General features: G+C 40.0%; 3 protein-coding genes and 1 non-coding gene across 4 annotated transcripts; all 4 read left to right on the forward strand.

Moving 5' to 3' along the window:
• The first annotated feature begins 151 nt into the window (after positions 1–151).
• Positions 152–2303, forward strand: rps20 (ribosomal protein S20). Its single transcript, XM_034573177.1, has 4 exons — positions 152–338; positions 1125–1224; positions 1410–1483; positions 2079–2303. The coding sequence occupies exons 1-4, from the start codon at positions 336–338 to the stop codon at positions 2259–2261; spliced, it is 360 nt and encodes a 119-aa protein (XP_034429068.1). The 5' UTR covers positions 152–335; the 3' UTR covers positions 2262–2303.
• On the forward strand, positions 1271–1338 carry LOC117754344. The gene has a single exon (XR_004612406.1). It is a non-coding gene; the product is annotated as a small nucleolar RNA U54 (small nucleolar RNA).
• A 1284-nt stretch (positions 2304–3587) lies between the features above and the next one.
• zgc:56231 (uncharacterized protein LOC406257 homolog) lies at positions 3588–11037 on the forward strand. The gene is made up of 18 exons (XM_034573132.1): positions 3588–3979; positions 4133–4228; positions 5055–5174; positions 5812–5950; positions 6044–6228; positions 6353–6446; positions 6605–6763; positions 6866–6977; positions 7071–7133; positions 7680–7826; positions 8088–8253; positions 8360–8539; positions 8686–8825; positions 9082–9247; positions 9459–9558; positions 10176–10246; positions 10350–10469; positions 10672–11037. Exons 1-18 carry the CDS (start codon positions 3890–3892, stop codon positions 10885–10887), a joined length of 2364 nt encoding a protein of 787 aa, XP_034429023.1. The 5' UTR covers positions 3588–3889; the 3' UTR covers positions 10888–11037.
• Positions 11038–11843: 806 nt separating this feature from the next.
• On the forward strand, positions 11844–16244 carry rgs9bp (regulator of G protein signaling 9 binding protein). The gene is made up of 3 exons (XM_034573175.1): positions 11844–12270; positions 13399–13705; positions 15360–16244. Exons 1-3 carry the CDS (start codon positions 12175–12177, stop codon positions 15734–15736), a joined length of 780 nt encoding a protein of 259 aa, XP_034429066.1. The 5' UTR covers positions 11844–12174; the 3' UTR covers positions 15737–16244.
• Positions 16245–16396: the final 152 nt, after the last annotated feature.

The following is a 16396-nucleotide window of genomic DNA, read 5'->3' on the forward strand; positions in this document are numbered from 1 at the left end:
ATGAATAAATGATGAAAATTGCTCAATTCCTTTTTCCTGTTTTCACTTTTCTTACATTTTTATTTTTATCGCACGAACCGGATGTGTCAGTATCATTGGATTTGAGGGTAGTGAGAACCTACAGCGTGGTGTGGCCACCGGTAAGTGTCGCTGTGGTTCACGGTTCATGTTAAACAAAAGAAGAAGACACAGTAACCCGGATGGACCGTACAAAGCAAGGCTCTGGCCTCACCTCGTTCTTTTGCTGAAGAGTTGACCACGCTGGTAGTCCTCGTTCCTGGCTCACCGCTGTTCGTTTCATTTTCTTCCGAATAAGTCGGCCAGGAGTAATCACAATGGTACGTGGTTTTCATACAAATACGTGGTTGTGTCCTGTGAAACCTTTTAAATGGCAATATTATCGTCTTATATGCGATTTTTCTACTAAGAATTCTACGGAGTGTCGAAGCTAACGTTAGCACTGGTAGCTACAGTCGCGGGAAGTGTGTCCTGCCGCAACCTGTTCACAAAGCCGACTGTTGAGTTATGTTATGTGTAATGTTACTGTTGTCGCTCCAGTCCACACACGATACTGTATCATGTGAGTCTTTAGAGCGAACTCTACTATTCGGCAAACTGAACAATGCACCAGATGTATATTATTGAAGGTGAAAATTCAGTGTCTTGTTCTCATGCTAATAGGTCATCTAAACGGTAGAATCGAGGTGTTTACAACGAATTGTAATACTAATATTAGTTTAATGTTTGACATTAAGGTCTGTTTGAAGTTGTCAGTGACAAGAACACAACTCATCCTACTTAAACCACGACTTTAAACGAGCATCGAGACAAACGCTAGTTCGCAGAAATCGTGAGAATCTCCCTTATTTTAAACCCAGTTTTTAATGGACAACCTGAGACCTACAAAGCGTCTTTTAATTGTTTATTTCAAAATTGGCACCACGTGCTCTTTTGCCGGTGCTACGTTCACGTCACTACGTAAGTGAACAGAATTAATGTTAAGTTAAATTGTAAAACTACTTTGCTCATCAGCATCTTTATGTACACAAGATACCATTACTCCTCACACTGGGTGTTCAGAGAGTGATCCACAGTTTTGATAACTTTTTTCTCTGCCCAAACAGGCTTTCAAGGACACTGGTAAGGCACCTGTGGAGGCTGAGGTTGCCATCCACCGCATCCGCATCACCCTCACCAGCCGCAACGTCAAGTCTCTGGAGAAGGGTAATTAAGCTTAAAATATTAAATGTAGGGAATGAATAATGGACCTGAGCAATGAGGATAATAATTACCATCGTGATAATTCGTGACGACTGTATACGCTATTCTGAGCTATGCTTATATAGATATCATGTAGTGATTTGATGTTTTGTGGCATCTCAACTTTGAATTTGTTTTGTCACCCTCAGTCTGCGCAGACTTGATCCGTGGTGCTAAGGAAAAGAACCTGAAGGTGAAAGGACCTGTCCGTATGCCAACCAAGGTACTGAAGGACACTGGCCAGACACATTTACTCTAATGCAAGGCTACAACACATGTGCCTTTTTAGGTTTACATTTTGTGTATTCAAATTTAAGAGCGTTCTGCACCCAACATAAGAACCACTGGACACTTGTGCAGTGGAGAATAAAGATGTTTGACATGTAGACATGAAATAAATAAGCTCTTCAATCTCTCCCATTTTCTGTATGTTTTGTAGCCGCTTTTCACATCTGTCTTAAAATCCTTTGTTGCTAATTATAAACAACTGAGATCTGTCTTGTATGTCAAAAATCCAGAGTGCACAATGCTAAAATAGTTTATTCTACACACTTGTGTATTTGAAGACTCACAATGTATTTGTTAAAGCTCAGGCTTAAACAGAGCAGAAAGGAGGAACTGTGTACAATTTACACTCTCAGAAGATAGTTAAACTTCTTTACAAAACATGCAAGTAACACATGCTCTTAATTTTTAAACAGTTTTAATACGACCTCTGTGCCACACAGGAACAGTACAGTCAGATTGAGGTATACTACCTGTTTATTCAGGGTCTTCACTTTGGATCAAGCTAAATTCTTGTCTCTGTTTTGCCCCAGACTCTGCGTATCACCACCAGGAAGACCCCCTGTGGTGAGGGATCCAAAACATGGGATCGCTTCCAGATGAGGATCCACAAGCGCCTGATCGATCTGCACAGCCCCTCTGAAATCGTCAAGCAGATCACCTCCATCAGCATCGAACCTGGTGTAGAGGTTGAAGTTACTATCGCAGACGCATAAACAATGCGGATGATTCATTAAAGAAATGAATAAGAAAACTGATGTGTTTTTTGGCTTCTTAACATTTTGACGTATGAGATTGACGGTGTGACTGATATTAAAAAGTAATCTGGTGGTTTTATGCCACAATCATGGATCATAACTGATGAGCTTAACTTCACTGATATTTTATATAGAATCAGTAATGAACTGTAACAGATTAAATCTACGTTCCTGAAATCTAAGCTATCAGGCGTCTACAACAGCATGATGGGGATGAATAAAGGGGCTGCTGGTAATTTTATTGTGTTAGTGCTATTCTAGCCTCACAATAGCTTAAAGCGCTATAAACTTCAAATTACATCTATGTATTTATAAACTCATTCATACATTGCTTTTATACACTTCATACACTTCCAGTATTTGGGTTCACTGTCTTGTCCATGGGCACATCAGGATTAGAATAGATTCAACTTTATTGTCATTGCACAGAGTACAAGTACAGAGACAATGAAATGCAGTTTAGCATCTAACCAGAAGTGCAAAAAAAAGCAGTAAAAGTGCAGAGTATGTGCATATGTAAAGTGGAATATGTAAGTAAATAAATAAGATCAGGAGTAACGGAACCGGGGCTGTGCCGGTACAACAGGTCGCCACTGTTTGTTTTATCGGAGCAAGTTTTTGCAGAAAGTTTCATGAAGTGTGTCAGAGAAGAAGATAAGGATGCTGACTGGAGGAACTGAACCATCAACCTGGGTGGTGGACAACCTCTACCTCCTGAGCCACAGCAGACAAATTGTATATTGGAACATTTTCCCATACTCCATACTATGAATTTCTCACCAAAATCATTCTTTGCATTCTGCTCATTTAATGCGAACAGAGATACTGTTTATTTTTTGTGCAAATAAAATACACCGATCCTCACACTCTGGCTCTCCTTTGAGTCCAAATGGTTTTACATAATTTGACAAAGCTGGCTTTAATTTTTCCATTATGGAGATAATTAAAATGACCATTCAAATGCAGGAATGTTTAGGAACCACTTTCCATTTTGGAACTGTTACAGACCCAAATCATCACCCTGTTTAAAAAGATAATGCCTCAACCTCATTCCCTTGGCTTTAGCCCAGTGAAACCATAAGCATGTTTTTCTGACACTTATTTAAGGAAGATGGATGAATCTTGAATCTTGAAATCTTGGATCAAAAAGTCAAAAGTGTATCCAGGTGATTTATATCAATGATAATCTTGTAAAACAGTCACATGATCATTTTTCTCCCATCTTTGGATTCATATCTCTACGCTTGCAAATAGTTAAAGCTGTGGACATGATGCAGCAGAATCCTTCAGAACCTCCGTGGAGTCAGTGACAAGCCTCAGACTGTGAATGACTGAACTGAGTGGAGCAGATCTCACTCCTTCACTTCTCACCTGCCTTCAATTAAAAGTGATGAGGAGCTGCTCCTGATCTTCAGTGTGAGAACATGAGCAGAGCAGTAGAGTCCATCACGCTTTAACCCTTCATTCTAAGACCTAAATATCTTGTGAATTGTCTCTTTTGGAGTAAGAAGTTGTCGCAGCTTTTATTTGTGCAGTTTATAGTGGCTGAAGTCAGTGAATGTGAACAATTATCAAACAGTTTCAAGATGAGTACAGTTATTGATCTAACCCTCCATCAGTCTGAAGACATGGACTTGACTTGTAACCTTCCTCCCGTCAGCCCTTCACCCCAGCAGGTAAAGTTTTTTTGTACCAAGCTACAGTCACTGATCATTTCAACTAAAGCCATGTGATTCAATGATCCAACATGTCCAGAATAAAACATTAAACATCATCTGTTCTGCTCTGAGGTGAGTTTCCAGTCTGACTCTGTTCTTCTTTGTTCCCAGACTGAAATGTCAGGTGGTGCCGAGCAGCAGACGATGAGCGTTTACCTCAGAGTCAGGCCCTTCTCTAAGGTGGAGCTGTCTGACAACGAAGACCAGGTAAAACATCTGATCATCCAGTCCATGTTGTGTTCAGTATAATAACTACCGGTCATATAATACAATAAAACTTTATCAATCCCGAAGGCAATTTGCAAATAAACACAAAGAACTGTTCAAGTGCATTGAACTAAACATGCAATAGAAGTGCAATGTTATTTACTTCCTTCAATTTGATTTATTTTTGTATAAAGTAGGAGCAAACCCCCTGAAAGCTTCTTTTAGGTATTGAAATGTTGTGCTTTTTTGTAGGTGGTGCAGTTTTTCAGTTTTTGCTGTCAGATTTAACTGTTTAGTTCCATTTATAATTTGAAGAACTAATAGAAATAGTATATGTAGCCTAATGTGTTGAAGATCAAACTCCTGAGTGTCTGTCTCAATAGAACCGATTGCATGACATCAGAGTTAGGAGAGTTTAAGGAACTAGACCTGCAATCACAAGTTTTTTTTATACAATGCATTCTACTTTACTTTCTTTTCATTTATTCGGTAAAGAACAAATGCTGCTCTGTCACTAATAACTACAGAATAAAGATCCAGGGCTAAACCACATGGTGCACACAACAGCCATTGATATGATGAAAGCGTTTTTTTGTTTTGTTTTTTTTAACAATAATTTTGACACAAAATGATCTAAGATGAGTAACCTTTAAAACTTGACTTACATTCTTACATCAACCTTCTCTTATCCCTCCTAATAATTTGTGAACAGTCCGTACATGTAGACAAAGTTCTACTGCTTCTCATTGTTTGACTCGCATTGTGTGACTTGCTTTTTCCTCATTGAGGCCTCAGTACTAATGTTCCCCTTTTGTTTTTCTCTCAGGATTGTGTGGTGATTGAAAACATCCAGACGGTGACTCTGAATGCACCGAAGGGTTCGGCCACCATGAAGAGCAGCGAGAAGGGCATCGGCTTGTCGATCCACAAGTTCTCCTTCTCACAGGTCAGCAGCACCGCAAACCTGAGAACTGCTGTCAATTTTCTTGAACACAAAAGGATGCTTATCCAATCATGACTGGCTACTGAGCACCCATACATACTCAAGCAGTGATGGAGGATGTGCTTAAACAATTTACTTAAGTAAAAGTACAAATAAATAGACAAATGTACTCCATTAAAAGTACCATTATAAACCTTTCTAGTTGATAAGTATATTTCACTACTTACTTAGTTAGTAGTAAAAGTACATGATGAGTTTAGCCTTTTCCCTAATGCAACAGTCTGACACATCATTATGGCTGAGTCCTAGCGGTGGACTCCCCTAAATCCATTTTGGATGGATGTACTTTATTGACTCCAAACTGGGAGATTTTCTTAACCAGTGATGCTGCTGCATGAGGCGAAGTCTAATGTTATCTGCCTGCTCTGATTGGATCAATTCCCTTCTAATTATTGAGCTTCTAATGCAATATATTAATACAAAAAATGTAATGGACTAGAAAGTACAAATATTTGCGGATGTCTGTAGTGGAATAAAATTAACCTGAAAATATATATACTCAAGTAAAGTACAGATGCATGAAACATGTACTTAAGTATAGTGAAGTAGTAAATGTACTTCATTGCATCCAACATTTTAGATTTTTGGACCAGAGACGACACAGGCTGAGCTCTTTGAGGACACGGTCAAAAGCCAAATGTCTGATTTCTTGGATGGAAAGAATGCACTGATATTCAGCTACGGTGTCACCAACGCTGGGAAAACCTTCACAATTCAAGGTTAAACAAAACAGGAACGCAAGAACATGATAATGAGCTGTAGAAGTCCTGTAAAGTTCTGGTGAAAGGCTTAAGTGTGTTTTGATGTTTCAGGAACCCCTAAAGATCCAGGGATACTCCCTCGAGTGCTGGACGCCACCTTCCACCACATCGGAGGCGACCGGTATGAGGACATGGACCTGAAACCCTACCTCAGGAATGACGCACAGTATTTGGATTCTGACCAAGTCAAGCAGGAGAGAAGCGCTAAAGCTGCCATTTTTGCTTCAGTCAAAGATGTAAGGACTTCATGCTTCCTCAGCTCTGCAAAAAAGACAACATTTCTGGGGATTGAGCCACAGCAACTACAGTGTTTTCTGCAAAGAACGTCATAACATGTTTCTGTCTTTGCCTCCATCTTAGGAGTGTGATCCCCTCAGAGCCAGTGGTGGGTCAGCGTGTTTACCCCGTGCTTCCACTTCACATTCATCCTCCTCTTTGTCCTACAATCAAACAGGTAGCCTTCATTAAATCAACACAGTGAACATGTGAGTTATCGTACAATTTCAGTTGTCGAGGACGGAAATATAAAGGTGCCACTGCAGGACTCTTAAGTTTATGTTGTCCTCTGTGCTATCTATGTTCTTACTACTTTATTGTTGGCCATTAAACCAGCAGAAGCAGGCAGAGGCCAGTTTGCTTTATGGGTGGCATTCTTTGAAATCTACAACGAGTGCGTGTATGATCTGCTTCAACTCTCCCTGTGCTCCAAGTCCAAGAAACGTGCTTCTCTTCGTGTGTGCGATGACGGTGCAGGAAATGCTTACGTTAAAGGTTGGAGAAGGCTTCCATCTTGAGTTCTGAATGAGAAAGAAGTGTGTATATATATTTAATTTTGCTCAAAGAATTGCTAAAATGTGCTTACATTTTTTAAAGATCTGAGGTGGATCAACATCCAGAACCTGGGCGAAGCAGACAAACTACTGCAGTTTGGGAATAAAAACAGAAGCGCTGCAGCCACCAAGATGAACCAGTCCTCAAGCCGAAGGCAATCTGTTTTTTGTTTTTTTTATTCCACCTTATCTTTTCTATAAATGCTTTCATCCTTTGTTTTCAAAATTCATACCAATTTTCATTACAGCCACAGCATTTTTACCATGAAGTTACTCCAGATTGACGACAATGAAGTTAAAAGAATGTCAGAGTAAGTACCTTGTCAAGTTGTCATTTGAACTTTTTTTGTTTGCATCCTACATACTGTAAAATGGTCAATTTTAATTTAAACTTTTCTAGTCTTTATGACCACTTAAAGTGCAGTTTTGCCATCCACTCATTCACACACACATTCAAACAGTGCATGTATATGTACTGCTTTTTCCTATCATACATCACTCACACCAGTACAGCCGTCATGGGCAGTTTGGGGTTCAACATCTTGCCTAAGGACACTTCGCTATGCGGAATGGAGGAGACTTAGATCGAACCGCTAACTTCCTGTTTAGTGGACGACCTGCTCTATCTCCTGAACCACAGCCTACTCACTTTTACATACTGAAATACTATTACATAAATTTTCCTCATTGTTTATCTAATAAAATTGCTGCCACTTTATTAACATATCTGAATCAACATTAAATATGAGAATCATCTCAAATGTTAGATCGGCCTACATGAGGTGTTGGGTGTTACTATACTCATGCATGATCAGAGATTTAATACAGGGAATCAATAAATTATTTTTGTATCTCAGGTTTTCTCTGTGTGACCTGGCTGGCTCCGAAAGATGCAACAAAACCAAAACGTTCGGAGAGAGGCTGAAAGAGGCGGGAAACATAAACAACTCCCTGCTCATTCTGGGGAAGTGCATCACTGCGCTGCGCAACAATCAGACGGACCGGTACAGTAAATTTATAAATATGCCCGACGTTTAAACTGTCAATGACTGAGTTCTGCTATAGCAGATTGCTGGAGATGCTGATTGTTGAACTATGCATGACCTGGGAATAGTTCGGTAGGTTTGCACCATAGACTGCATATAAAGATGGAAGACACTCCTCCACTTCCTCCCGTTGTACAAAATTTAGGCTAAAATATGGGGAGCGGTCGTGTCGTCCATCTTTCATATACAGTCAATGGTTTGTACTGTTGCTTTCATCAGAATGAAGAGCAGCAAAATTCCCTTCCGAGAGAGCAAACTCACCAAGCTCTTCCAGGCCGTTTTCTGCGGCAAGGGAAGATCGTCTATGATCGTCAACATCAACCAGTGTGCTTCCACCTATGATGAGACTCTCCACGTTATGAAATTCTCTGCCGTGGCCAAACAGGTCAGTCTGACGACATGATGGTGTGAGAGGAATCAGACCATGAAAGAATCTCAGTGAGCTGTAGGATGATCCAGTGCACCACTAACCTCTGCTCTTCTGGCTGCAGGTGTTGCAGGTGATCCCCGACAAACCTCTGGGATCTCTGGCTCCTTGTCTGGTCGGCCGCGATGGCAAACCTCTGATTAGGAACGGGATGATTGACAACCAGGCCCTGGAGAGCTACCTGTCTGAAGAGGAGCTGCTTGATGAGGAGGATGAGGCCGACATGTCTTTGCTGCCACAGAATGTAACAATTACTGCTCCACATCACATTCAAACACTGTTTCATACACATATCAGACATATTAGAAGTTATCCAATACTGTTTTATTGGGGATTGTAGAGTGATGTGCCCATTTCTTGAGTAAACGTTTTATTTTAAAACTTTCTCAGGAGCTTGTGAATGCGATTGAAAGCCTCCGAACAAAACTCCTGGCTGAAAGGAGAAGAAACCTGGTGCTGGAAATGGAGATTCGCAAGGAAATGGGAGATGCAATGATACAGCAGCTCATGGAGAGTGAAGAACTCCGCAGGTATGTCAAATTTATTTATTCTGGCAAGTGTGGTTTCAGTCTGTTTGGCTAATTTATCTGATTGGTGCAGAATACATAAGCCTTTAATACATGCATTTATTTATTGTTTAATGTAAAGCCAGAGACTTGAAGTGTGTGTGTATGTATATATATATATATATATATATATATATATATGTATATGTATATGTATATATATATGTATGTATATATATATATATATATATATATATTATATTTTTTTTTAAATGTTTAGTCGACGGATTGATGAGCTGAAGGAGAGCTACCAAGAAAAGCTGGAGAACACGTTTGAGATGTACAAGGATGCCATCAAAGAGCATGCTTACCAGAGCGCCATGAACAATCTGGAAGACGACTACGTGCCTCTGGATGAGTTCATCGCCGAAGAGGAGAAAGTAGAGGTATGTTGTTAACAGGTCAGCCTTAATATCAGATGTGCACATTCAAATCTCCAGGTTATGTCAAAGATATAGATGTGTGATGCTGAATTGTCAAAAAATAGACTGGATTTATAGCAGCCTGGTAATGTCCAGTGTTGTGTCATCAAACCAAGTTCTTGGAGTTGTTTGTTTTAAGCATCAGAATTGGGTCTTACTGTGTGTTTGTGTGTAGGCCCTTAGATGTAAAGTGTCAGAGATGGACAGCAGAAGAATGTCTTCAGTTCCATCAGTACACCAGTCATGTCAGACTTACAAAACGCCAGAAGCTTCAGGTGAGTGTGTGACGCTCTTTGAGGAAATGTCCTCTAAAGACAACTTTGTTTTAAACCTGAGTGGGTCTGTGTTTATAGGATGATTTACAAGAAGTGACACTACAAGCAAAAATACAACTTTGTTCATGTACTCAATGAATTCTTTCTCATTCTCTGGGTCAAAAATCTCCACTTTAGTATCACTTACATTCACCAAACTCTCCAGTTTTAATTCCTAGTTTGTAAAGTTTCTTTTTTATTGAAAACTTTGTTTATACATCATCCACAACCAGGTTTATATAACGTTTTTATCTGTAAAAACATTGGATATTTTTCTTATTTTTACGAAGTGATTAAAATCCCCTCTGTTAAAACTAATTATGTGAATATAACATGAAACAAAAATTTTGAATCTGGTTTTATTCAATATTTTGATTTGTTCTGTGAATGTTCCTAAATCATCACATTTTAATTTATCTGTGTATAAATACAAAATTTCAGAACACTACAAATAACTGTCTTAACTTAAGTAATCAGCTTGGGAAGTTTCATGGGAATATCTATCAGTAAACACTTTTACCCTACTCACCTGTGGTGCCTCACCATAATAGCAGAGATCCCTCTTTATATCCACACAGGAGACGATAGACACAAATGGCTTTTCAAAGAAAAGTGTGCCATCGAGAGGATGTGTGAGGATAAACAAGAGGTAACAATCACAAAATCTGAAGAACTTAATGACTCCTGGTCAATATTGTGCTCGATCTACATATGTAGTTACTTTGATTTAACATAAAATATTTGGTCTTCAGTTGATTTTGTCTCTAGAGAAAAGACTGATGGCGCTAAGTCAAACGCTTCAGAAGGTCAGGGATGGTTTCCTGGAGAAATCAGCTGATCTGGAGGTTCTACAGAGGAAATATGATGATCAGGTGAAAATCCTTTAAAAGTAGGCATGTGCAAAGTGGGGCAAGGGTTTGAGGGCAGCAAGTGAATGATGAAAACATACAATGTATGAAAAACCATCAAGAATTTTTATTGCACTTAAAATGGCCTCAAGAATAATAGAACTTGAGCTGTTTGACATGTCCCCAGAATGGAAATCATTGTTGTATGTGGATTGAATATTTGTAGAAAAAATCAGTGGAGGACGTCCTCCGGCAGAACGCTGAGAAGGACCGGGAGATTGCCTCCCTGAAGGTGGAAGTTGCCAAGTTCTCCCAGAAGTCTCCTGTGCAGCCCAAGGTGAAGCGAGGCCTGCTTGCCAACATCAGGGAGGTGGTGACCTCTCCGAGGAAGGGCGCATCTGTCCGAACGCCCAGGAAAACTGCTCGGACTGCAAACCACTGAGAGGGTTATTACGTTTTTTAGGGTACATGGGAAAGAAACCGGAACAACCCCAGAAAAACGACAAGAGAGGTTCTCATTTATTGGTTTTTATTAAAGTAGAATGTATGTTTTCTTTTAAATTTGTAATAAAAAAATTATTAATTAGAGGCCTGAAAGCGTCCATCGTGATTAATTTAATCGCATTATTTGATGCGTCAAGCCCCAGTGCATGCTGGGTGTTATCTCATGGCCACAGCTCACTAATGTATGGTTTCTCTCTTTGAGGTGTGATTTCTGCAGATAAAAAGCTTGTTATACATGCATACATACTCTGCTATAGAAACATCACGCGAGGGAATTACATGCCTACATACTCTGCTATAGAAACATCACGCGAGGGAATTGCATGCATGCATGCATGCATGCATGCATGCATGCATACATACATACATACTCTGCTATAGAAACATCACGCGAGGGCATTACATGCCTACATACTCTGCTATAGAAACATCACGCGAGGGAGTTCTCGCTCAGTACACGCTGAACCTTTCATCCGCCTGGTCAAACGAGGCTGTCCATTATCTGTGGGGCCTGAGGGGAAGTGAACCACAAAAGACCCTGACAGGAACAAAGATGCTATGTACAACTTTGATTTATTAATCTCTTTTAAACTCAGTCTGTGAGAAATATTTAGATATTTGCCAATATAACATTGAAAATATGAAGATAATGTATACACCATGTTAATGAAATATGTTGCATATTGACCTGTAAGTGAATGAGGTGTATCCAGTGTGGTGTGCACGAGGTAATGGTGTGCACGAGGTAATGCAGCCTCACTTCAGTGAGTGAAAGGGCCATTGTGGGGGACAGCCAGCTGCTGCTCTGTCTCTCTGCTCTCAGTGTTCGTTAATGAGATTAGCTGTTCGTCTTAGTCTGCCTCAGTGCAAAGGGGTCAGTCACAGGATTAGCACCTTGCTCAAAGCGTTGCATCACTTTATTACACTTTTTTTTTTTTTTTTTACCTCCTTACTTTGACTTTCCCACTTCTTGCTCTTTGTGGGTCATTTTTCCCCCCTTCCAGCCTCCAAAGTATGTTTAGTAGAGTTAAAGGTGAGTGGATATACTGCGACGCATCATGAGGCCTCAGGACTGAGTGCATCTTGACCCTCTGCCACTGAATGAAGCATCTTCCAGGGGAAGGAGGACCAGAGCTGGGGCAGCCAGAGAAGTGAAGGGGCAGCTGGGCCAGCATCTTGCCTGCTGTGGCAGAGTCTGGTCCGAGACTCTGGACGAGTCATCCTCATGCCACTTGTGAATAACAAAGTGGGAGATGATTGCACAGGCGGCTCGGACAAGGCTTTGGCTGATGGAGAGGCTCTGGTGGGGTCTTTAATAAAGGTAAATCCATATTTCAGCAGTTTATGCTTTGGTGTTTTCCTTTTGTTACATTCATTACTGTAGTTTGTGGGCAGGTTACCATCAATGCTTTTACAATATCGTAATGAGCTATAGAAAGATGGTAAAAAATTGCATGAGATTGAAGAAAAGGGTATTATGTTATGTTCAGCATTGTTAATTACACCATCTTCACTATTTTCCTTTCTGTAACTCTTACATGAGTCTTTCCCAGACTAAAGACATTGAAACAGGTTTTGTCTCCCCGTTGGCTAAAAAGGCACTCTGAATGAAAGACATTTTTGGTCCACTGCGTCTTTGTGATCATTCGAGCGTCTGTGTTAGATAATGTCAGGATCACGTCAAGCTCCCCCCCCCCCCCCGTTACAAGCAAATATTTTACTTTACAATTACTAAAATGTACTGTACTGACTTTGAAGAGTACTTATGTACTGTAACAATCGTGGTTCATGTTTTTCTTGGTCCTATTGATGTTTGCAGTGAAAGCTACTGCATGTTATATTATTGTATTGCTATTCTTGAATGAACTTAATTGCAGCAGTGTATTGTATGTGGAACACAAACAAGTAAATGACAAACTGATAATGTAAGCTATTGTAGAGTAGGTATGAGGTATTCTTTTTTTTTTACTAGTACCAAAGATATAAATCTTATAAAAATACAATTTTGAAAACTAAAAATTAACACAACAAAACAATGTAGTTGTCATTGTTTTCTTTCCTCCTCTGTCCACGTCTTGAAATGAGCCGCTGGTACTCTGAGCACACAAGGTTGCTTTGGCTTATCTAGAAATAGATCAACGATAATGAGATTATTGATAATATTTTTCATTGAAACCAGAGCTGCTAATCCTGCAGGTGTAAAATGATTGACATCATGAAACTAACTGTTCCTTTCTCCCCATTTTCCAGTTCTTGTTTCATGCAGCTTTAAACTGAGGTGGATGCTGATCAGCCATTAAAAACCATTTAGTGTTTATTTCTGTCAACGTGCACTGATTGGGTGTGAATACATTTGTCTTGGAGAAGTGTACAGTCGTGGATATCTCCTCAGAAGCTCCACATATTGATTACAATATAATAAAATATTTCTTTATTGTTCTTCATACAGGTGGTGGCATGTTACCGGCACTTGGCATCATGCGTCGGTGGATGCACAGACAGCTTGCAGCTCAGGGACGAGCTGCGGCAAACCAGAGAAAAGGCCCAAAATTTGGCCGTGTCCATCTGCCGCCACCTGACCTCACACCTGCGGGACAAGAGCCTGCCCGAGGAGCAGCGCAAGGAGATGGAGCTCCTCTGGGTGGCCTTCTCCTCCAGCCTGGAGCTTCTCCATGTTGACATGTGCAAAGTCTTCAGCATGGGCCATGTCTTCTGTCTGGCAAACACTGCTACACTGGTGCAAACTGGCCTTCAAGGTGAATGCAAATCCTATACATTTGACAGCAAATGCAAATTGAAAATTAAAGAGGTCACTTAGCCAAAGAGAAGTAAAATAATGTGAAAAAGATTTTAACAACTCTAATCCGATGACAGATAGAATAAATTACTCAAACTATAACCAATGAAATAATTGCACACAGTATTTTCAAAGATTATTTGGGTTGTGATTTCTTTTCCTAATTCTTTAAAATAATCAAATAACACAATGGACATTGATAATGATTGAGCTAAACGGTTTATCAAATATTCTATATGTTGAGCACTGACTTCAAGTCAGTTTCTCTCCTGTCCTTAAATCGAGTGTTGTCTCTGTTCAAAGCTGCTCAGACACCCACCGGTGGGGAATTGTGTTGTGGAGATGCTGCCTCTCTCCTGCACTCTCTCTGCTTTTTAGCATTGTATGAATGACACTGATTACCCTGAGGGGCAACACGACATTTCTTTATTTACACCGAGATAGTGCAGAGAGCCCCCAATTCATTGTTTGCAAACCACCAGAAGAAAAAAAGTAGGACGTTGTGTAGTGGCACATCATTTCCATTGGAACGAAATCACAACTAACAGAGCACAACTGTGGATATAAATTAAATTTACTTTTAAAGTCATCACATCTTGCATTAGAATGAATTTCCGAAAGCGGCTTGCTGCTGCTTTCGCCCTTTTTTTCTTAGAAAGCTGGAGAATTTCCTGCTGTGGCTTCTCCCAAAGCTGCTGACGTCAGTAGATCTCACTTGATTTATTTCTGTGGAAATGCCTGGAACAAGTTCTCGATCAGGCATCAGCACTGCATCAGTGGAGATGGGTTTTTTGTCTGTGCACGTATCATGTGGGATTTTCTAGTGCCACTCATCTGAGTAGTGCTGTCCATAGTAGTGCATTTGTCAATTATTTATTTATTCACCATTAGGCACATATTACGCTCGCACACAAATAAAAAACATTCTTAAACAGATTAAAAACATACAAAGTAAAAACATACAAGTACATGCATAGAAACAAATTGGAATCGTTTTCAGTAATGTAATATATGTAACCACCTGTAGTAAATGAAAACACCTACAATCAAATCTACCAGGCTGGATGATCAGGCTCCAGTTTTGGTTATTCAGTGGTTTGATCGCCTAAATGTTTGAATATAAATAGCAAGAGATGAATGATGTTTTTAGAAGCAGCTGACATAAACCTTTTCAATACGAGTTTGATACCATACGAATGAACAGTCTGACAAAAAAACAATAATCTGACAGCATAAATATGTTTTATCTGTGTGAGTAACTTTCATGTAATGTAATTAATGTTCATGTTGTTCAGTGCAGCTGTGAACGTCAGGTGTAGCTGCATTAACCTCCGTGAAGCACAGAAATATGCCTCTTCAATCCTAATAATACTTGCTATAGATAAAAATATATAACTCTGAGTCATTGTATATAATGTGAAAGCAGTGGGAAAATGATTAATTATTATAAACAGCATGTTGCAGCATGACAAAGTTAAATACACACAGGACTCTGACAATTGGTGACATTCTCTTCAGTTTTTAATAATTTCTCACATTCACTAACTATTTGTTAACAGTTGAACTCAGCACTGTACGGACTAAAGCACCAGATTTCATGTTGGCCATTTCAGGAGGAGGCAGTGAGGTTGCAGCTCGGGCCCTCAGTCTGCCAGACCTGAACCAGGCCCAGACTGCAGCCCCAGATGCCGGCCTGGAGATTCAGGAGCGCGGCGCCATGGAGCAGGAGATCAGCCACCTCGATCACATGATCGACGACATGGAGATGAAGGTCAACGTGCTGCGCTGGATGGTGGAGCCCCGAGGGCCGCAGTACGCAGACCCGCTCAGCAGCACCGACAGCGCCTCCCTGGCTCTGCTCTCTGTGGACGAGGAGCAGCCTGGACACCAGCCCCTCTGCCAGCGCAGCCACATCTTTGTGCTCTTACTGCTGATGGCAGTTGTTCTGTTGGCAGCCACTTTATCTGTCTGTGTTGTCTTCTTCTCATGAGCAAAATGTCTATACTCAACCACTGGCCATTTGTGTAACACTGTACACAAATGGCCAGTGTTGCTTTTTGTAATGGCAATTCAATTATTTACTAGTGCATAAGATATTTGTCCACAGAAACACACTGAAATAAATCTGGATGCAAACTTTTGCCATTTGTTGCAATGAATGCAAAGCTGCAACACACTTTACATTATCTTTGTTGAACAAAGTAACCATAAAAACATGATGCTGCCAATTAGAAGTGATACATATTTAATTCAATTATAATAGGGCGATGGTTTATTTTACATAACTGTAAAAAGATGGAGCTTGTTTTTACCTTTTGTTCCCATGCAGTATGTTCTCTTTGACTTTTCTGAAATGTCACAGACACCTTTCACATTTAATTCCTTGTTGCCATCAAGATGATATATATAGGTGCTGATGCTTGTAGTTGATTTACTGTAATAAACTGAATATTCATTTCCAATGACATTTTGGGGATTAAGTGTTGTGTATATAATCTGTGCCGTAGAGACCTGACAACATGTAGATTTAAGCTTTATAAAAGTTTCACCTTTGATAAAACATTGTGTTGCTTTTTATTTATGTTTATTGATGAGCAATGTTGGGCTTGTATGTGAGATGGAGTGTAACGTGGACTTTACAGTTTTAATT

The sequence above is a fragment of the Hippoglossus hippoglossus genome, chromosome 20 (genome assembly GCF_009819705.1).
Source record: "Hippoglossus hippoglossus isolate fHipHip1 chromosome 20, fHipHip1.pri, whole genome shotgun sequence".
Lineage (NCBI taxonomy): Eukaryota > Metazoa > Chordata > Actinopteri > Pleuronectiformes > Pleuronectidae > Hippoglossus > Hippoglossus hippoglossus.

Excerpts from the sequence above, each read along its gene's own strand:
- zgc:56231 (XM_034573132.1), top strand. The coding sequence starts at position 3,890 with ATGAGTACAGTTATTGATCTAACCCTCCATCAGTCTGAAGACATGGAC. Across the intron at positions 6,229-6,352 it reads TTTTTGCTTCAGTCAAAGAT|GAGTGTGATCCCCTCAGAGC; the intron begins GTAAGGACTTCA and ends CCTCCATCTTAG. Across the intron at positions 6,447-6,604 it reads TTTGTCCTACAATCAAACAG|CAGAAGCAGGCAGAGGCCAG; the intron begins GTAGCCTTCATT and ends CCATTAAACCAG.
- rps20 (XM_034573177.1), top strand. Across the intron at positions 1,225-1,409 it reads CGTCAAGTCTCTGGAGAAGG|TCTGCGCAGACTTGATCCGT; the intron begins GTAATTAAGCTT and ends TGTCACCCTCAG. Across the intron at positions 1,484-2,078 it reads CTGTCCGTATGCCAACCAAG|ACTCTGCGTATCACCACCAG; the intron begins GTACTGAAGGAC and ends GTTTTGCCCCAG.
- rgs9bp (XM_034573175.1), top strand. The coding sequence starts at position 12,175 with ATGCCACTTGTGAATAACAAAGTGGGAGATGATTGCACAGGCGGCTCG. Across the intron at positions 12,271-13,398 it reads TGGTGGGGTCTTTAATAAAG|GTGGTGGCATGTTACCGGCA; the intron begins GTAAATCCATAT and ends TTCTTCATACAG. Across the intron at positions 13,706-15,359 it reads GGTGCAAACTGGCCTTCAAG|GAGGAGGCAGTGAGGTTGCA; the intron begins GTGAATGCAAAT and ends TGGCCATTTCAG.